General features: G+C 54.9%; 1 protein-coding gene across 1 annotated transcript; it reads left to right on the top strand.

The window, feature by feature from the left end:
• The first annotated feature begins 4,108 nt into the window (after positions 1 to 4,108).
• IRAK1 (interleukin 1 receptor associated kinase 1) lies at positions 4,109 to 10,298 on the top strand. Its single transcript, XM_004598856.2, has 14 exons — positions 4,109 to 4,408; positions 4,514 to 4,681; positions 4,798 to 4,908; positions 4,979 to 5,088; positions 5,229 to 5,417; positions 5,577 to 5,641; positions 5,815 to 5,929; positions 6,552 to 6,670; positions 6,910 to 7,117; positions 7,902 to 7,967; positions 8,301 to 8,537; positions 8,765 to 9,143; positions 9,496 to 9,657; positions 10,067 to 10,298. Exons 1-14 carry the CDS (start codon positions 4,273 to 4,275, stop codon positions 10,126 to 10,128), a joined length of 2,127 nt encoding a protein of 708 aa, XP_004598913.2. The 5' UTR covers positions 4,109 to 4,272; the 3' UTR covers positions 10,129 to 10,298.
• The last annotated feature ends 10,837 nt before the right edge of the window (positions 10,299 to 21,135 follow it).

Here is a 21,135-nt window from a genome sequence, read left to right as displayed (position 1 = left end):
GCCCAGTGAGCTGCACCAGACGGAAGGCAGGGGACCCCAGAAGCACATGCTACAGTCCAGGGGGTCCCCTCTGAGAAGTAGGGAAGACTCCAGAGATGTCCCTTTCTCTTCCTTCCTTCCCAGTAATTGCATTTGCTTTTTTGTCATTCTTAAGCAATACCTGCCAGAGAGTTTTGCTGTAACGGTTCTTTTTGATCATTTTTAAGTAGTTTAAAACACCAAAAAATAAAATCCAGAAACTTGTTCTTCCAAAGCAGAGAGCATTATAATCACCAGGGCCAAAATCTCCCCTCCCTGTGTCATTGCTTCTTTCTGAGGTCTGAGTCCGAAAGAGAAACAGCCTCAGGCCCTCTGAGGGCCAGGCAACCCCTTGGCCTGGGAGGAAGCGGGGCCAGGCCGGCCTCTGGGCCTCGTCCTGGGCCCACAGGTTCAGTATTAGCCATGGGTTGTGACGTCCGTTACCACCCTGCCAGGGCTGCTGGCAAAGGAGGCCAGGAGGCCGTTGTCACTGGTGTTGGGCCACTACCAGGTGGGTGTGCACGTACGGGCATTCTGACCGCCGGCAAGTCCGCACCGAGTCGGCGGTGCGTGCGGTGACCTCCAGCCCCGTGCAGCTAGAGCGGCCGGCAGGCTCAGTGCTTCTGGGAGCTGGACGCTGGAGTGCAGAAGGCGTGCCGACCTCGAAGCCCGCTCCTTCCCTTGCTACCACGGCCTCCTTTGCCATTTGATTTGTCACTGCTTCAATCAATGCCAGCCGCTCCGGAGTCAGGAGTTGAGGAGTAGCTTGCTGTGCCCCTGGACGCTGACCTGCGCTGTGGTGGCTCTCCTCCGCCCGCCCCTCGTCTTTCTGGGGTTTCTCTGTTTGGGTTTGGTTTGGTTTGGATTTTTCCTTTTGTGTTCCAAACATGAGGTTCTCTCTACTGGTCCTCTTAACTGTGCTGTTGAGGTTTCTATTTGTGTAATTTTTGGTGGGTGAAAGGAACTTTGCTAAGTAACTGAAATCTGTATTGTAACCATGTTTAAAGTAATTGTTCCAGAGACAAATGCTTCTAGACACCTGTCTTTCTGGTTTTGTTTTGGTTTGTTTTGTTTTTCTCTCTTTTTTTTTTTTAAACAAAAACATTCAGAGGGAGGGGGACGTGAAATGCCGGGGGAGCCCTGAGGAGATAGCGTCCCTTCCCAGCTCAGCCCAGAGCCTGCCAGGCCCAGCCTGCAGCCCGAGAGAACGGAGACCTTACCATTTTCAAAGTCGTCAAAAAGTGTTTCGGTTGCACCCGGTAGATTCTCTGTTGTCCTCTCACCAAGAGCGTGGCCATCATTGTCATCTGTTCATTTGAGGGCAGCCAAGAGGGGCTGCGTACAGGCAGAGCTGACTCAGAAGTGGGCCTAGGGCGCCCACTTGGGGGGCAGGCCAGAGATAGGCTGACCGGCAGATGGATTGGCCACTCCCCTACTGGCACAACTTTTCCATGGAGAGGCAAGACCTGCCCCGGGGGAACCACCAGTCTTTGTTCTAGACCCTCTTGTCACACCTTGTTCTACCCCTCCTACAAAACCAAGTCTGTCCCACCATCCCATCCCAGGACAATGCCAGGTTCGATCATGAGGCATCCCCTTCCCTTTCCACACCAATAGAGGGTCTTGGAGAAGCCTCTGCCCTCCGGAGACGCGCTTCGGGGCTTGTGAACTGGGGAGCACCTCTGGGTCTCCACGATGCTGCCCCCTAGCACAGGGCGTGCGAGAGCTGCGGGCATCACACTGAGCGTCCAAGGGGGGCGTCTGCTGAGCCCTGTGGGGCCAGGTTACGAAGGGGGAGGTGTGCCTGGGGCGGCTCACTGGAGACACCTCAACACTCAGTCACATTCCCCCTCCGTTTTTGTGTTTTGGGACAATTACTTTAGAAATTAAGTAGGTCGTTTTAAAAATTAAAAATATTGATTGCTTTTTTGTAGTGTTCAAAAAAAAGGTTCTTTGTGTATAGCCAAATGACTGAAAGCACTGATATATTTAAAAACAAAAGGCAATTTATTAAGGAAATTTGTACCATTTCAGTAAACCTGTCTGAATGTACCTGTATACGTTTCAAAAACACCCCCCACACTGAATCCCTGTAACCTATTTATTATATAAAGAGTTTGCCTTATAAATTTACATAAAAATGTCCGTTTGTGTCTTTTGTTGTAAAATCAAGTGGTTTTTTCATAAGGTTCTTTTACTATTTGAAAAGATGGGCAGCACGCAGTTTTCTTTTATTTTTGTAAGTTTTTTAATACATGTGAAAGCAAAGAATACTCAGCATGCCTTTCTAAGTGACGCGTTTGCACCTTTTGTTGGGAAGTTCTGTATCCTGTGCTGTTAGCATTCTCGATAAATCTCTCTGTGAAAGTGACTCAAGGTCTGGGCTTTCATTGTAAGACCCAAGTCCCCTGCAGCCCCCGACAGTGTGGTGTCCAGCTGCTCTGCCCCTCCTCCCTGGCCCCACCAGCCGCCTCATCCTCCAGGGCGTGCCAAGGAAGACCCGGCCTGAAGGTGCCTACAGCACAGCTAGTTCTAGGGGTGCGCCTCGGGGCTCTGGGTCCTCTGCTGACTCTTAGGCTTGCTCCCCAGCCAGGCTTTCCCTGACGGCGTCCTTAGGAGGCTGTGTGCACAGTGCCGTGGCGTAGTGGACTCTCCAAGTGGCCTGCCGACTTTACCCTCCACACTCCTGGCCTGGAGCGGTCAGTGAATACCAGCTCTGTTCTACAAGGACCACATGTCCTCTGCCGCAGACTGAATGTGTGTGCCTGTGGTAACACCCGAGTTGGTAGAACCCAGCGAGGCTCCTGGGGCTGAAGGTGGAGCTGGCCTCATCTGCGGGGCACAGGTTGGCCAGGAGGCTTGGTTCCCAGAGCAGCCGTAAGTTGCTGCCGAGGGATTGAGGGTAAAGGGCGCCCTGCTTCGTTGAGGGCACCTCGCTGGAGACAGCGATGCAGCCATGTGCCTAGTAGGCAGGTTGCACAGGTGCAGCAGTGCCTAGCTGCTTGAGCTCAGCCCTGTGGGAGAAGGTGCACTCGAGGTGGGCAGGCAAGGACGAGCTGGTAGCAGTGCTGGGACTTCAAGAACAGCAAACTGCTGTGATGGGGTTGGGGCCTGAGGAGCTCCCATCATCTGGGGAGAGAGGAACAGCGAGCGACTGTGTGTCCAGGTAAGAGGGGTCTGCAGCATGTCAGGCGACGGGGCCGAGGAGTGGGCAGAGAAGGCAAATCAGGAGGGCAAAGCCAGAGGGGCGGGGCTGGGCCTCGGAGCTTGGGGAGAAGTGACATTGTCAGGGGAGCTCCGACAGAAGGCCTGTGGAGGTCTGAGTCCCGGCTGCTGCAGCTGTGCTCCAGCTCCCTGCTTAGGCCCCGGTACCCATGTGGAAGATGCAAAGAAAAGCTCCAGGTTCCTGGCTTTGGACCAGCTCAGCTCCAGTCGTTTTGGCCAGTCAGGGAGTGAACCAGCAGATGGAAGGGCTCTCTTTCACACTCTGTCTCTAACTCTGCTTTTCAAACAAATCTTGAAAGAGAAAATGGAGGATGGACAGCAGGGGCTGAAGGTTCACCTCTAGGAACAGATTCAAGGCGTGTTGTTGAGACACACTCGCGTGGAAGGCAGTCAGCAATGACGGAAAACGGCAGCTCCTGCAAAGAGTAAGCGCAGCTGGGCAGGTGAACACTTGCAGCCCACTCTCCCTGTATCCAACCTCACCACCAAAGGGGCAGGGACTGGGAAGCAGAGGCGGGGCGAGAAGGTCTCTGTAGTGCACTGCCATGCAGCCTGAAGTCCTGGTCACTCTCCAGCAGCTTCCAAGTGAAGCCCAGACTACTTAGAGTGGCCTCACGAGTGAGTACTTTGCATCAGCTAGGATCTGAGTTGCCTTTCAGGAACACCCTCTGCTTTTGCTATCTCTTATCCCCAAGTGCTGGGAGCCCTTCTGCATCATTCAGTCACACATGGCACCCGGGCAAAGGATTGTGATCCCCCGGTTGCCGCTGACTTCTCACGTGAGCGGCTCGCCCGGTGAGGGGGCCATTCCCCGCGGACCGTCGCGGGCGGCACAGGGCGCCCTCTTGTGGCCAAGGGGTGCCGCGGCGGTGTGCAAGATGGCGGCGACCCGGGGCACCGCCTCTTCCGCCCCGCTGGGCGTCGCACGAGGCCGGTTTGAAGGGGAAGTGAGTCAGAGTCCGCGGAGCTGGCCGGCCCAGGCCCGCCCCCGCCGTGGCCCTGAGAGGCCCTGGGCCGGCGGCGGCGGCCATGGCCGGGGGACCGGACCCGGGGGAGCCCACGGTCCCCGGCGCCCAGCACTTCTTGTATGAGGTGCCTTCCTGGGTCATGTGCCGCTTCTACAAAGTGATGGACGCCCTGGAGCCCTCCGACTGGTGCCAGTTCGGTGGGTGGCGGGAGAGGGTGGAGGGCGGAGGGAGGGCCGGGGATGCGGGCCTCGGGCGCACGGGTGCCCCAGGCTGATTCCCCCTCGTCCCCCGCGGCCCCGCAGCGGCGCTGATCGTACGCGACCAGACCGAGCTGCGGCTCTGCGAGCGCTCGGCGCAGCGCACAGCCAGCGTGCTGTGGCCGTGGATCAACCGCAACGCCCGCGTAGCTGACCTCGTGCACATCCTCACGCACCTGCAGCTGCTCCGCGCGCGGGACATCATCACGGCCTGTGAGCGTGTGGCCCCAGAAACCCGGGATCTGGGGGGCTGGCCCCCACTCCCGCCGCCCCAACCCCCACCCCACAGCCTGAGGCCTCAACCTGCCTTTCCTTCCTTGGCATCCCAGGGCGCCCTCCTTCCCCTCTTCCACTCCCCAGCCGAATCACCACATCCTCTGACACCAAGGACTGGAAGCCCGAGAAGGTGCAATCCGCCGCGACCACTTTCCCCTCCCCAGGTAAGAGGGGCTCCTAGCGCCAGCCTCTGCCACTGCTCTCAGCCTGCCGCTCACTGGCATCTCTATGAAGCTGCTCCAGGTCCTCCTGGAATACATTTGGGACCCGAACGTCACTCCATCCCAAATGTCGTCGTTTCCCTGCAGCCTCCACGGCCATCTCCAGCCCCTTCCTCCACCAAGGTAGGCGCCCCTGAGCCCCAAAGAAGGTTCCAGACAAAGAGGAAGAAAGTCAGCAGTCAGCCAAACTGGGTCAACTGGGAGGCAACCGGAACGGGGCTGCGGACCAAAGGGTCAGTCTCATGCCGACTCCCTTCTCTTAGCCCAGGCCAGAGGACCCAGCCTCCCTGCTGCACACAAGCCACCCGTCTCTGTTCTGCTGGCCCCTCTGCGAGCTTGCGCAGGGCACTCAAAATTTTTCCAAGGAGCTCCAAGTTGGGGAGGGCGGCTTTGGGTGCGTGTACCGGGCGGTGATGAGGAACACCATATATGCAGTCAAGAGGCTGAAGGAGGTAGGTACCACCCCGCCGCCAGGCCTCGCCTCATGCCTGCTGCAACCCACCCAGGCTCTCTGAGCCCAGTGCAAGGGCACATAGCCGCTGGCCGCAGGAAGCCTCACACTGACTGACCGCCTTCCCTGCCTGCTCTCCCACGGCCCCTTGTGCACACAGGAAGCTGAGCTCGAGTGGGCCACAGTGAAGCAGAGCTTCCTCACAGAGGTACAGCAGCTGTCCAGGTGAGCTGGGGCCCTGCCAGCTGGACAAGAAACACCCTGACCCCTTCAGGACCTGACACCTGTCAGCCCTAACCTAGCTGAGGGCCCGACAAGGAACACGCTCCGTCCGGCCCCATGGCACAGGTGAGGGTTGATAGCCAGAGGCAAGGGGTCACCTTTGTTTGGAAACGCAGGTTCCGGCACCCTAACATCGTGGACTTTGCTGGCTACTGTGCTGAGAGCGGCTGCTACTGCCTCGTGTATGGCTTCCTGGCCAATGGCTCTCTGCAGGACTGTCTCCACCACCAGGTAGGCTCACCAAGCCCCCAGAGCACCGGGCATCTGCGGGCACTTCGGCAGCAAGCCTGGGATTTTTTGTTTGTTTAATAAAGACTTATTTTTATTTGAAATGCAGTTACATGGAGAAGGAGAGACAGAGAAATCTTCAATCTGCTGGTTCACTCCCCAAGTGCCTGCAATGGCCGGAGCTGAGCCGATCCAAAACCAGGAGCCAGCAGTTTCTTCTGGGTCTCCCATGCGGGTGCAGGATCCCAAGGCTTTGGGCCGTCTCCACTGCTTTCCCAGGCCACAAGCAGGGAGCTGGATGGGAAGGGGTTCTGCTGGGACACTAATCGGTGCCCATATGGAGTATGAGTGCCAGAGGCAGGGGCTTAGCCTGTTAGGCCACTCTGCTGGCCCCAGGCCTGGGACTCTTGGTAAAGTCTGAGGACTGGGCTGGACTGCCAGGCAGCAAATAGTCCCGTATTCGCCCAGGATCTGCCCCCCAAGAATGAGCTAGGACAAGCACTTCCTGACCAGTTTGTCCCTCAAGAGGAAAGTAGCAGGCCCACTGCAGGCCATATAGCAACAGGAGCAGCAGAGGTGGCGGCTGCAGAACGCCCGTCCCTCAGCCTCCCTCTGCTGCCCCCAGACGCAGGCTGGCACCCGCCTCTCCTGGTCTCAGCGACTAGACGTGCTTCTGGGCACGGCCCGGGCCATTCAGTTTTTACATCGGCACAGCCCCAGCCTGATCCATGGGGACATCAAGAGGTAAGGAGGGCCCTGGATTCAGGGCAGCCAGCCTGTGCCAGTCAGCTGGTGTCAGAAGTGGGCATACCCTGGGACCTCCAACCAGGGCATGCCCAGCAGGGAGCAGGTGTGGGCCATGCGAGGGAGCCAGCGGCCTGTGCATCCGGGTCGTCGGGGGTCCCAGCGGCCTGTGCGGTGCATCCGGGTCGTGGGGGGGGTGGGTCCCAGCTGCGCTGACGTCACTCTCTTCCCTCCTCAAGCTCCAACGTGCTTCTGGATGAGAGACTGACCCCGAAACTGGGAGACTTTGGCCTGGCCCGCTTCAGCTGCTTCACCGGGGCCAGCACCAGCCAGAGCAGTGCCGTGGCTAGGACGCGCACTGTGCAGGGCACTCTGGCCTACCTGCCCGAGGACTACATCAAAACGGGGAGGCTGTCCGTGGACACGGACACCTTCAGCTTCGGGGTGGTGAGCTGCCACGTGGGCAGGGGTGTGCGGGAGGTCAGCTTCGGCCCCTCCCTTCCCTAGCCTGCAGCTACCTTTGCACCTGTCACGTCATATTCTCCAAGATTTGTTTTTGCTGGAAAGGCAAATGGACAGAGAGGAGAGACAGCGGGACAGAGATCTCCTTCGGCCACTTCACTCCCCACGTGGCTTCAACAGCCAGAGCAGAGCCAATTCAAACCGAAGCCAGGAGCCAGGAGCTTCTTCCGGGTCTCCCAGGCGGGTGCAGGGTCCCAAGGCTTTGGGCCGTCCTCGACTGCTTTCCCAGGCCACAAGCAGGGAGCTGGATGGGAAGTGGAGCTGCCGGGACACAAACCAGCACCCATATGGGATTCCGGTTCCTGCTGATAAGGGACCAACCAACCTGTTGAGCCACCATGCTGGCCCCTGGTTTGTTTGCTTGTTTTGTTTTGTTTTAACATATATTTAGTGTACTTGAAAGGCAGAGCTTTGTTGAGATAAGGAGAGACAGAGACCTTCCAACCACTGGCTCACTGTCCAAATGGCTGCAACGGCTGCAGCTGAGCCCATCTGAAGCCAGGAGCCTCTTCCAGGTCTCCCACGTGGGTGCAGGGTCCAAAAGACTTGAGCCATCTTCCACTGCTTTCCCAGGCCACACGCAGGGAGCTGGATGGGAAGTGGAGCAGCTGCAACTCAAATCAGCACCCAAGCCCCTCCCTGCCCAAGCCTGGGCCAGCAGCATCCCAGGGGCCACTGCAACCTTGCCCATCGTGTCCCCTCTCTCCAGGTCGTGCTGGAGACCCTGGCCGGCCAGAGGGCTGTGAGAACTCACGGTGCCAGGACCAAGTATCTGGTGAGCCTCTGTAGGTGGGGCAGGAGGCAGGGTGGGAGGGGGCTGCCGGCCTGATCGCCAACAGGTGCAGCCCTAGAAGGTAGACTGTTCCAGAAGTACAGCCACTCGTGGAAGCCTGCCTTGGCTGTTGCTGGGTCATCTGCCCAAGTGGGTAGGGCCCCGAGCAGCTTCCTTTCCCTTGCTGGGGAGACACGAGCCCAGTGTGCCTAGCAGCAGCCTGGGGTACTCACCACCCGTTGTGTTCGCGAGGGGGGCCCATGTGTTGGTGTACTGCCGTCTGCTGACAACCTGGGGGCAGCAGCAGGCACGCAGTGCTCACAGGATGTCCTGCAGAAAGAGCTGGTGGAGGAGGAAGCCGAGGCACTTGGGGTGTCCCTGAAGAGCGCCCAGAATACCGTCTCAGTGGGCGTGGCTGCAGACGCCTGGGCTGCCCCAATCGCCGCCCGGATCTTCCAGAAACACCTGGACCCCAGGCCTGGGCCCTGCCAGCCCCAGCTTGGCCTGGCCCTGGGCCGAGTGGCTTGCTGCTGCCTGCAGCGCCGCGCCAAGAGGAGACCCCCCATGACCCAGGTAGCCTGTTGGGGACACAAAGCAGTACACAAGATAGCTGCCCGGGTGGGGGGCCCATTCTTGACAGGGTCTGCCGCCATCTCCTATGGGGAGAAGGAAGGGTAACAGTTGAGGGACAGAGGGGCGATGCTGTTGCCGCTGGCTGGTCTAGTCCCCATGTCAGCAAGCACCCCGAGTCCTCTGTACTGCTGCCCCGCCTGCCGCCAGCCACTCTGTCTATCCCGCAGGTGTACGAGATGCTGGAGAAACTGCAGGCTACCCTGGTGGGGCTGGCTGCCAGTCGCAGCCCCTCCTCCCCACAGGAGAACTCCTATATGTCCGCCAGCAGCGGTGTCCACGTTGCGAGCCCCCCATGGCCACGCCTGGCGGCACCCTCGGAAGCCCTGATCCAGAGCAGTGCAGAGCGGCTCCAGGACAGCCCCAACCAACCCGTTGAGAGTGATGAGAGCGTCGCTGGCCTGTCTGCAGCCCTGCACTCCTGCCACCTGGCCCCCAGCGGCTGTCTGGGTCCACCGTCCCTGCAGGAGGCCAGCTGTACTCAAGGGGGCGCTGTTGTGCAGCCAAACTGGAGGCGTGGCCTTGGCCTGCAGCCCATGGCTGTAGAAGGTAACTCGGGGCCAGGGGCCTGCTGTGAGGCCAGCTGTTCTGTTCTCCTTGACCTTAACAAGCTCAAGGCCATAGATAAGGACGAGGGCACGGAGGATGACTTGTTGCCAGTCCCCGGCTCGTGCTGGCTGGTGTGGGAGGCAGGAGCAAAGAGCCAGCTCCCTACCCTGCTCCCCAGTCAGCTCCTGGGAGCCAGGCTGAAGGCAGGCTCTGTCCAGGCCTAGCCTCCTGCCTCGCTCCACGGACTCATAGGTCGCTGGCGAATTCCGTCCTGAGGCCCGGGGAACGGCGCTAAGCTGGGGGCTGGGCAGGCGTGTGAGGCTGTAAGTGTGAGGATCCGTCTCCATACCAGGATTGCCCCTGGGCAGCTGCGCCTCCTCATGGTCACCATCGTCATCAGAGGCCCCGCAAATTATCATCAACCCCGCCCGGCAGAAGATGCTGCAGAAGCTGGCACTGTACGAGGATGGGGTGCTGGACAGCCTGCAGCTCTTGTCGTCCAGCTCTGTCCAAGGTACCCAGAGGCAGCTCCACCTCTGCTTCCCAGGGGCCCTGCCAGCCTAGCAGCACATCCATGCCCACACCCGCGGGCAGGAGCATGCGCCCTCGAGCTGCCCACTGTACACTGGTCTGTTAGGGAGACCACGCCCTGTCACTTGGCGTGGGCCCTATGTCTTTCTGTAGGGGGACCCTGGGGTGCTCCTCAGGTATGGGTTCACATGCAGTCACACACACATGGTGCTTCTAGAAAATTCGAAGGCCCAGCAGGAACTTTCTATTGCAAGCACTGTTGGAAAAAGCCTCTTAGAAACAGGCAGCAGCGACCCGGGAGCTGAGGAGAAAAAAGCAGGCGGGGCTTATGGCAACAGGAAGTGTGTCCCTTTGCGAAGTGGCATTTCCCCTTGCTTCCTTCCTTCCCCTAGGCCTGGGCCTGGGACCGGAGGACAGGCGAGGGCCGGAAGAGAGTGAGGAGTTTCAGAGCTGACTGCTGGCCCAAGCAGATCCCCTGATACCCGGAAGGCAAAGCTCTCACGACTGCAAGTTCTCAGGGCCTGTGCCCTGGGGGCGCACAGGCAGTGGGGTGCAGGCCCCAGCCTGACTGGGAAGATGAGGCGGCCACCCCAGCTGCTCCATGGGTGTGGTCCAGGCAGGGCTTGGGGCCCTTGGGGCCTGCTGCTGGAGGCTGCTGTTAGGGCAAGACCCCTCAGAGGCCGGGGGGCAGTGGTGGACCGCGAGAGCAGGTATCGGGTGTGGGCGAGAAGGCGGCGCGCTGCTGGAGCCAGCCCACGAACCCTCCGCAGCATGAATTGACAGGTCCTGCCGCTGCTTCAGGCCAGCTCTGGGCACCGTACTCGGGCTGCAAGCCAACCACTGAGCGCGGTTCGTCCGGCTTGGACCAAAGCCAGCGTTCCGCCAGCAGGAAGCAGGGTATTGGGAACAGGGCAGAGAGCAGGGAGCGCAACGGGAGGAAGGAGCCCGAAGCTGTAGCACAGGTTGTTGGCGCCACGAACAGGAACGGAGTCACACTACATGCCCTGCGAAGCTAGGCCTTGGGCACGGTGCCCAAGTCCTCCGAGAGTGATAAAAACATGCCTGCTGCTCTCTGGCTGCATCTGTGCATCCTTGCCCTGCGGGCTCTCTGTGCCAGCCGGCCACAGACCCACAGCTCTGCCTCTGAGAGAATTCAGGGGACTCCACCATGGGGGGCATCGGTGCCTCCCGTCGCAGCTGGTCGTTGTTGAGTCGTGGGGTGGCACCTTGTGTCGCGGGAGCACCTGGGCTGGCTCAGCGTGTGCAGTCACTCTGGGCCTGCCCCTGCCGCCAGGCACGCAATGCCATCTTGCCCTGTTAATGAAGCACCTTAGCCCCATGGCGCTGCGTTTCTTTAGGATATCCTGGTTTGCTGAGGATTCTATTACAAACAGCAGGTGAATTTGGAAGCAGAGCATTTTATTTTGTAAGATTTTTTTTTTAATTGGAAAGTCATATTTACTGAGAGGAGGAGGAACAAAGATCTTCCATCCGCTGGTTCACTCCCCAAGCGGCCACAATGGCCGGAGCTGAGCCGATCCGAAGCCAGGAGCCTGGAGCCTCTTCCAGGTCTCCCATGCGGGTGCAGGGTCCCAAGGCTTTGGGCCGTCCTCCACTGCTTTCCCAGGCCACAGCAGGGAGCTGGATGGGAAGCGCCAGGGCCGCTGGGACACGAATCAGTGCCCACATGGAATCCTGGCGTGTGCAAGGTGAGGACTTTAGCTGCTAGGCTATCACATTGGGTCCTAATAAATAAATCTTCTTAAAAAAATGCTTCACAGAAAAAACATGTTGTGAAAAAATGGCATAGATATAAAAGAGTTTTGCACTAAAATAGGTTCATTTGTTGCATTTTCTGTGAGCTTCTCTGCAGTGCCTTTGTGTATTGCCAACTCCCATTTGCTAATAAACTCGAGAAGGTGGCCACCCGTGTTGTGGAGGAGATTGGTCTGCAGTTTGCTGAGAATATCTGTGTCGGCCTCGGGTATGCAGACCTCCTAAGATGCCTCCTTTTATGTTCACAAAGGTCTTGGGAAGGCTGGAGTTTTCTGAGAGAGCTTTGTGTTGGTTCCCAGGCCATTCAGACCTCGTGCCGCTGATACCAAGTTGATGACTTGTGGAGATGTGTCTTTTAAGGAATTTTGTATTTTTAGCTTTGCTTAAAGTTAATCATACTTCCTTATCATGCCTTTTAACATCTGTAGGATCTTTTTTTTTTTAAGTTTATTTATTTATTTCAAAGGTGGAGTTGCAGAGAGAGGGCTCTTGTGGCCCGCTCATTCAGTCCCCAGATGGCCACATGACTGTGGCTACGCCAGGGCACACAGGTGTCAGGGACCAAACAGCAGCTTTAACGCACTGTGCTACAATGCCCACACCAAAAATGTATCAATTTTAATGGCAACTTCAAAGAATCAACCTTGTATTTCATTGATTTCTATTACTTGTGCATTTTTCTTTTTCCTTGAATTTACTTGTTTTTGTAAAAACTTATTTTGTTAAGATTTATTTATTTTATTTATTTTTTTTTAAGATTTATTCAATTTATTAGAAAGTCAGATATACAGAGAGGAGGAGAGACAGAGGAGAAGACCCTCTGTCCGATGATTCACTCCCCAAGTGAGCCGCAACGGCCGGTGCTGTGCCGATCCAAAGCCGGGAACCAGGAACCTCTTCTGGGTCTCCCACATGGGTGCAGGGTCCCAAGGCTTTGGGCCGTCCTCGACTGCTTTCCCAAGCCACAAGCAGGGAGCTGGATGGGAAGTGGAGCTGCCGGGATTAGAACCGGTACCCATATGGGATCCCAGGGCATTCAAGGCGAGGACTTTAGCTGCTAGGCCACGCCGCTGGGCCCAAAATTTATTTATTTTTAAGATTTATTTGTTTTTATTGGAAACGCGGATATACAGAGAGGAGGAGAGACAGAGAGGAAGATCTTCCGTCCAATGGTTCACTCCCCAAGTGGCCACAACAGTTGGTGCTGAGCTGATCTAAAACCAGGAGCCAGGAGCCTCTTCCGGGTCTCCCACACAGGTGCAGGTTCCCAAGGCTTTGGGCCGTCCTCCACTGCTTTCCCGGGCCTCAAGCAGGGAGCTGGATGGGAAGCTGAGCTGCTGGGATGTGAACCAGCGTCCATATGGGATGCTGGCGCGTTCAAGGTAAGGACTAAAGCCACTAGGCTATCGCGCCAGGTCGAAGATTTATTTATTTTTATTGGAAAGTCTGATTTACAGAGAGACACAGAGAGAAAAACCTTCCATCTGTTGGTTGACTCCCCAAGTGGCTGCAATGGCTGGAACTGAGCCAATCCAAAATCAGGAACCAGCAGCTTCTTCTGGGTCTCCCATGCGGATGCAGGGTCCCAAGGCTTTGGGCTGTCCTCCACTGCTTTCCAAGGCCACAGCAGGGAGCTGGATGGGAAGCAGGCCTGCTGGGAGATGAACCGGTTCCGTTTTGGGATGTTGGCTTGGCAGGTAGAGGCTTAGCCTGCCTAGCTGACCCGTAAATGTATCTTCTTTTCTTTTTCTTTTTTAAGATTTATTTATTTTCATTGCAAAGTCAGAGAGGAGGAGAGACAGAGAGGAAGATCTTCCGTTTGATGATTCACTCCCCAAGTCAGTGCAACGGCCAGTGCTGCGCTGATCCCGAAGCTGGGAACCAGGAACCTCTTCCAGGTCTCCCAGGCGGGTGCAGGGTCCCAAGGCTTTGGGCCGTCCTCGACTGCTTTCCCAGGCCACAGGCAGGGAGCTGGATGGGAAGTGGGGCTGCCGGGATTAGAATCTGTGACCATATAGGATCCTGGGTGCGTTCAAGGGGAGAACTTTAACCGCTACACTATCGAGCCGGGACTGTATCATCTTTTCTAATCCAACTGTTTAAAGCCATAAATTTTCCATTAGTCAATGCTTTAGCTACATTCTCACGCGTTTGGATATCTATTTTGTCATTGAGTTCCATAACGCTTTCTGATTTTGCCTGTGACCCCTTCCCTACTGCATGACTTAGTTGACATGTTGTGTCCTGGGGAGCTGAGCTGCCATGGTGGCCCTCCTCGCCAAGGGCCTCTCCTTGGGGTGCTCCTCTGCACCTTCACAAAGGAGCATCCAGGAGGGCTGCCCAGGCCAGGGCACTGGTGCCGAGCAGCCACCCACAGCCGGCCCTGTACACTGGGCTCTCCTTGCTGCGTGTGTTGCAGGTTCTCTCAGTCAGCTCAGAAACATGCCAGATCTTTTTCTTGATAAACTGACCATTTGCTTTGATTATTGCTCGGCCGCCTTTACCGTCTTTTGCAGTCTGCTTTGCCCGGCATGAAATGGCCACTTCTGACTCGGAGCTTCAAGGCTTCGGTTTGATTTTTTCCTTCTTTAGCTTCTTGCATTCTTTTCCTTTTAATTTTCTTGTTATTAATGGATTTTCGTTTCGCATGAAAGAGAAATGTCCACCTGCTGATTTACTCCCCAGATGCCTACAACAGCTAGCCAGGCTGAAGTCAGGAGCCAGGAACCCCGTAATGCAGATTGCAAGTGCCTGAGCTGGGACTTGAACCAGAGCCTCTGCAATGGATTGGAGGCATCCCGAGTGACGTTTCTTAATTAATTTTTTTAACATTAATTCTATTTTTATCGCAAAGTCAGATATACAGAGAGGAGGAGAGACAAGAGAAAGATCCTCTGTCCATTGATTCACTCCCCAAGTGACCGCAACGGCTGGTGCTGCGCCAATCCGAAGCCAGGAGCCGGGAGATTCTTCCAAGTCTCCCACATGGGTGCAGGGTCCCAAGGCTTTGGGCCGTCCTTCTCTGCTTTCCCAGGCCACAAGCAGGGAGCTGGATGGGAAGTGGAGCTGCTGGGATTAGAACCGGTGCCCATATGGGATCCCGGGGCTTTCAAGGCGAGGACTTTAGCCGCTAGGCCACCACGCTGGGTCCCCGAGTAATTTTTCAATCTCTGACCCACAGAGCACCCTTTGGAATCCCAGTCCGTGCAAGATGAGGATTTAGCCACCTAGCCTTCACACTGTGCCCATCTTTGTATTGTTTTTTAGCTATGGTTTGAAGAGCCTATGTAGGACCTGGCACCATAGTATAGCAAGCTAAGCCTGTGGGGCACACATCCCGTACGGGCGCCTGTTCATGTCCCAGCTGCTCCACTTCCCATCCAGCTCCCTGTCTGTGGCCTGGGAAAGCAGGAGAGGATCCCCAAGTCCATGGGACCCTGCACCTGCGTGGGAGACCTGGAAGAGGCTCCTGGCTCCTGATCAGCCAACTCTAGCTATTCTGACCATTTGGGGGAGTGAACCAGCAGGTGAAACACCCCTGTGTGTCTCTCCTCTCTTTACATCCGCTCTTCAAATAAATACGTGTTTAAAAATATTGATATCTTCAAAGATGTGCCACACTGAAATGTGTGGGTTTCTTTTTTTTTTTTTTTTTAGGATTAGTAATTCTTTATTTATTTTTTTTATAAATTTATTTATTTAGTTAGTTAGTTGCATTTCATTTTTTTATTCATTGGTTACATTGTATTATGTGACACAGTTTGATAGGTACTGGGGTTCTCCCCACCCCTCCCCAAACCCTCCCCCCATGGTGGATTCCTCCACCTTGTTGCATAACCACAGCTCAAGTTCAGTTGGGATTCCCTCTTTGCAAGCGTAAACTAAACTCAGTCCAACATCTTATAGTCCAGTCACGTTCCTCAGCTTCTTGGGGAGACCCCGTCTGGTCCGAGGGCAGAACCAGCAGAGTATCCTCCCCATCAATTAAAGGCTCCCACATACCCTCGGCAACTATTAGCTTCATTGTGGAATTAATTGATATAGTGTTGAGTAACCAATATGTTGTAAACAAATGTGATTTTTTGACTACCTTCTGTGGTCGCCTCATTGACATTTCAGTTTTAGTTTATACACAACATATAACATAGATACATAAAATAACATGTTTTATATAACATCATATCATCTTAAATTAAGGCAAACATGTGGTATCTAACCTTTTGGGATTGGCTCATTTCCCTTAGCATTATGGTTTCCAGTTTGGCCCATTTGGCCACAAAGAACTGCATTTTGTTTTTTTTAATAGCTGAGTAGTATTCCATGGAGTAGATGAACCATAGCTTTCTTATCCAATCCTCTGCTGATGGGCATTTTGGCTGCTTCCATGTTTTTGCAATTACTGATTGTGCTGCTATGAACATAGGAGTGCATGTTGGTTTCTCATAAAACAAGTGTTCTGGATATATTCCTAGGAGTGCTATTGCCGGATCATACGGTATGTTGAATTTGAGTTGTTTGAATGTTCTCCATACTGATTTCCGTAGAGGCTGTACCAACCTGCATTCCCACCAGCAATGGAGTAGGGTTCCCTTTTCCCCGCAACCTTGCCAACAAGTGTTGTTGCTTTTTTTCATGAGGGCCACTCTTACTGGAATGTGTGGGTTTCACTTCCGGCTCCAGCTTACAGCCTTTTGCTGACACACGGCCCTGGGGACATTTGTAAAGGCTCGGCTTGCGCTCCAGCCTCCACATAGCGCACCTGGGTTGTTCCAGACTCCAGGATCCAACTCCATGCCACCAAGCCAGTGCATGGCAGTTGTATCCTTACTTCTCTTTCTGCATGTTACACACATACTATTTTTTTAAAGATTTATTTATTTTTATTACAAAGTCAGATGTACAGAGAGGAGGAGAGACAGAGAGGAAGATCTTCCGTCCGATGATTCACTCCCCAAGTAAGCTGCAACGGTCGGTGCTGTGCCGATCCGAAGCCGGGAACCAGGAACTTCTTTCCAGGTCTCCCACACGGGTGCAGGGTCCCAAAGCCTTGGGCCGTCCTCCACTGCTTCCCCAGGCCACAAGCAGGGAGCTAGATGAGAAGTGGAGCTGCCGGGATTAGAACCGGCGCCCATATGGGATCCCGGCGCGTTCAAGGCGAGGATTTTAGCCTCTAGGCCATGCCGCCGGGCCCAACATTTTGTTTTATTGGAAAGCCACATATACAGAGAGGAGAGAGAGGAAGATTTCTGTCTGATGATTCACTCCCCAAGTGACCGCAACGGCCAGAGCTGAGCCAATCCAGAACCAGGAGCTTCTTCTTGGTCTCCCACATTGGTGCAGGGTCCCAATGCTTTGGGCCGTCCTCGACTGCTTTCCCAGGCCACAAGCAGGGAGCTGGATGGGAAATGAAACAGCCCAGACATGAACCAACACCCATATGGAAAGCCAGTGCTTTGAGGTGGAGGATTAGCATGTTGAGCCATCTTACCAGCCACAACTTTTTTCTTTTATATGTACATATATATATTATATATATTGAATTTTTAAATTATGTGGTACAATTTCGTATAGACTGGGATTTCTCCCCCAAACTCCCACCCCCCAATCAGCCACAACTTTTTAATAGACACACACAAATAAGGGATTACCACCACTCAGATCAGCAAAGCATCTGCCCCAGTTAGCTCCCGGCATGCACCAAGGCACCCCAGAACTGGGGGCTAAAAATGACGATCACCTGTTGTTACATGAGCTTGCTCTCCTGCCAGCAGAGCGCACTGCCTGCTGCCGGGCAGCCGGTGTTTATGCTGCTAGCACCCAAGGGCAAGCTTCCCAGGAAGTCCGTGGCTCAGCCTGGGACTGATAGCATTGTGCGCAGTCACCAAGGCCAAGCCGTGCTCAAGCGGAAGGGAGTTGTGGAATGTGTTTCAGTGAGTGAGCCAGAGAAACGACTTCCGCCGTGCACTGCTTTACTCCCGAATGCCCGCAACGGCTGGGGTGAAGCAGGCCGAGATGCAGCCAGGAGTTCCGCCTTGGACTCCAGGGGAGGTGGCTCTGCCAAGCAACAGGCACCTCAATGCCAGGGCTCCCACCACCACCTGCTTCCTCCAGTGATAGGAAGCCAAACCTGGACCTGCCACGGGCCCCAGGAAGGGCTTGCAAGCCTCCTTAACACCATTTAAACAAGCATGCACACATCTGCCCTCAGCCCAACCCAAGATGGAGAAAATATTTGTGATTCAGGCTGCAGGTGGCCGTGGGGCACGGCAGGTTCAGCTGCCCCCGTGGCTACACATCCTGGCAGAGCGTCTGCTCCAAGTCTTGGCCTCTAAGCTGCTTCGGAGCTACCTCCTTGGGTAACATATACCCTAACAGGCAGCAGGTGGTGCCTTGGGCGCTGGGACCCCTGCACCCGGGTGGGACACGTAGATAGAAGACCAGCTGCAGCCTGACTACAGAGGCATTTGGAGAGTGAAGAAGCAGGTGGAAGATTCTCTCTCTTTCAACTCTGCCTTTCAATGAACAAATAAATTTTTTTTTAAGTAGAAAAGTAAGGGCCCGGTGGCGTAGCCTAGCAGCTAATGTCCTCGCCTTGAAAGCCCCGGGATCCCATATGGGTGCCGGTTCTAATCCCGGCAGCTCCACTTCCCATCCAGCTCCCTGCTTGTGGCCTGGGAAAGCAGTTGAGGACGGCCCAAAGCCTTGGCACCCTGCACCCACGTGGGAGACCTGGAGGAAGTTCCTGGCTCCTGGCTCCGGATCAGCACAACACCGACCGTTGCAGCTTACTTGGGGAGTCAATCATCGGACGGAAGATCTTCCTCTCTGTATCTCCTCCTCTCTGTATATCTGCCTTTCTAATAAAAATAAATAAATCTTAAAAAAAAAGAAAAGAAAAATGAGAACCCAGTTACTTTAAAACACAGATAATGGGGCTGGCATGTTGGCTTAATGACTAATCTTCCCTCTCCATGCACTGACATCCCAAATGGGCACCAGTTCATTTCCCAACTGCTCCACTTCCCATCCAGCTCCCTGCTTGTGGCCTGGGAGAGCAGTGGAGGACGGCCCAAAGTCTTTGGACCCTGCACCCACATGGGAGACCTGGAAGAGGCTCCTGGCTCCTGGCTTCAGACCAGCTCAGCTCCGGCCACTGTGGCCACTGAAAGTGAACCAGCAGAAATAAGATGTCTATATCTCCTCTTTGTAAATCTGCATTTCCAATAAAAATAGATAAATCTTTTATTTTGGGGTGATTCCCTTACCCCCTCCCTAGCTCCCTCCCCACTCACTGGGATCCCCTATATCATTACTATAGTATCGTTCTTCATACACAGTCATAGTCCATCATTGCGGGCATGGACAATGGCAGAGAGTCCAGCATCCTATTGTCAAGATACAGTAAACAGCTTCATTGGGAGTCCATCTTTGTCTGGAAGCAGAAATGCATACTGCATTGTATCCTCACATCTGGATGTGATAGTCTCCATTACACAGTTACTATACATCCCCGTAAGTGAAAAGCCACACAACAAAATGAACAACAGGAAGAAAAAAAGAAATTAACAACACCATGAGGTTAAATAACATGCTACTGAATGACTAATGTGTCGCTGAAGAAATGAAAATCAAGAACCTTCTTGAAGAAAATGATGCTACTGTATGATCTACGAGTCATTGAATGATTTAATCAGAAGAAAGTGTTTTGAAGAGATGAAATTGGGCCCAGCATGATAGCGTAGTGGTCGGGGTCTTCGCCTTGCACGCGCCGGGATCCCATTTGAGCGCCAGTCCTAATCCCGGCAGCCCCGCTTCCCGTCAAGCTCCCTGCTTGTGGCCTGGGAAGGCGGTTGAGGACGGCCCAAGGCCTTGGAACTCTGCACCTGCGTGGGAGAATCAGAAGAGCTCCTGGCTCCTGGCTTTGGATCCGCTCAGCTCCGGCCATTGCAGCCACTTAGAGAATGAACCAATGGATGGAAGATCTTCCTCTCTGTCTTTCCTCCTTTCTGTATATCTGACTTTCAAAAAAAAAAAAGACACACAGATACACCAACAACTCACGTTGACACTCAAGGAAATAGCAGGTGCTCAGGCCGCAGCCCCCCTCACCGTGTCACCTCCACTTCTTCCCCACAATGAGCTGAGGCAGCTTGGGCTCCCTGCCCGGGCCTGGGACTGCAGCTGCGCCCCCACCCCCATCAGAAGCAGGAAACGGAGTAAGGGAGTCCCTAGGTGAGGGCAGTGCTGGCCTGGCTTCACACACACGAGCTGTGCTTCTGGAATTGCAGCCGCATGCCACCAGGTCACGCGGCCTTGGAGGCACTCTCACCGTGTGCCCTTTGGTTTTCGCATTTGATCGCAAGGGCACAGGGGTCTTCAGTGCACTTGCTTGCTGGCCCTTCTGGGAGAGGCACATTCAAATGTCCTGAATATGCAGTGTGTCTTTGCATCATTTTTTTTAAGATTTATTTATTTTTATTGGAAAGTCAGATATACAGAGAGGAGGAGAGACAGAGAGGAAGATCTTTCGTCCGATGATTCACTTCCCAAGTAAGCACAATGGCCGGTGCTGTGCCGATCCGAAGCCAGGAGCCAGGAGCTTCCTCCAGGTCTCCCACACGGGTGCAGGGTCCCAAAGCTTTGGGCCGTCCTCAACTGCTTTCCCAGGCCACAAGCAGGGAGCTGGATGAGAAGTGGAGCTACCGGGATTAGAACCAGTGCGCATGTGGGATCCCAGCACTTGCCAGGGGAGGACTAGCTAATTGAGCCATCACATGACTCCTGACACTCAGTGCCCTTCACAGGACCCCCCTGCAGCCCCGCTCATTTCAGGGGCTCCCCTCGACAGCGCCAGAGGTATTTACAAAGTTGTGTGACTGTCACTGCCATCCATAGGACAGCATCTTCAGTGTCCCGTGAAGCACGGGGCCTGCAGTCCCCACCCTCCTCGCCTTCTAGCCTGGAGCCTTCTCGGCCTCACTCACGTGCCTTTCCTGCTTGGCTTCTGCTGCCTGAGTAAGGTTCATTCTTTGTCTGTCTGTCCCTCTCAGGGCAGGCCTTTGCTTCCTGTGCCCATCTCCCTGCAGTGGGATTGGTGGGCCATACGGCAGTATGTGTGTAACATCTAAAGGATCTGTTGAACTGTTCCAATTTTATTTAAAGATCTTGGGCAGCTCCTCACATGTGGCATTATCTTTGGCATTGAAGAACTACCTGTAATAGATGTTGTAATAGAGGAAGGCTGGAGGTAATGTTTAGTGCACCAGTAATATTGCCACCCAGGGCCACTCAAAGACTCGCAGTGGGACAGTGTCTGGTCCAAGTGCACACTGGCCTTGATCACGTGCACCCTGGGAGATAGCAGGTGATGGCTCAGCTACGTCATTCCCTGCCATCCGTGCAGGAGACCAGTGTAGAGTTTCCGGCTCCTGCTGTTGGCCTGGGCACTTGGGCAGTGACTGGTAGATAGGAGGTTTCTCTGTCTGTATTTGAAACTCAAGTTTTGGGCCTGGCGGCGTAGCCTAGCAGCCCAAAGGGTCCCAAGCAGCAGGGAGGGTCCCAAGGCTTTGGGCCATCCTTGACTGCTTTCCCAGGCCAGAAGCAGGGAGCTGGATTGGAAGTGGGGCCGCCAGGATAAGAATTGACACCTGGGCCTGGCAGCGTGGCCTAGCGGCTAAAGTCCTTG

Source organism: Ochotona princeps, chromosome X, assembly GCF_030435755.1.
Source record: "Ochotona princeps isolate mOchPri1 chromosome X, mOchPri1.hap1, whole genome shotgun sequence".
NCBI lineage: Eukaryota > Metazoa > Chordata > Mammalia > Lagomorpha > Ochotonidae > Ochotona > Ochotona princeps.
The sequence above is the reverse complement of the archived record's forward strand: the minus strand, read 5'-3'. Positions and strand labels throughout refer to the sequence as shown.

Excerpts from the sequence above, each read along its gene's own strand:
- IRAK1 (XM_004598856.2), top strand. The coding sequence starts at position 4,273 with ATGGCCGGGGGACCGGACCCGGGGGAGCCCACGGTCCCCGGCGCCCAG. Across the intron at positions 4,409-4,513 it reads CTCCGACTGGTGCCAGTTCG|CGGCGCTGATCGTACGCGAC; the intron begins GTGGGTGGCGGG and ends GCGGCCCCGCAG. Across the intron at positions 7,118-7,901 it reads ACACCTTCAGCTTCGGGGTG|GTCGTGCTGGAGACCCTGGC; the intron begins GTGAGCTGCCAC and ends CCCTCTCTCCAG.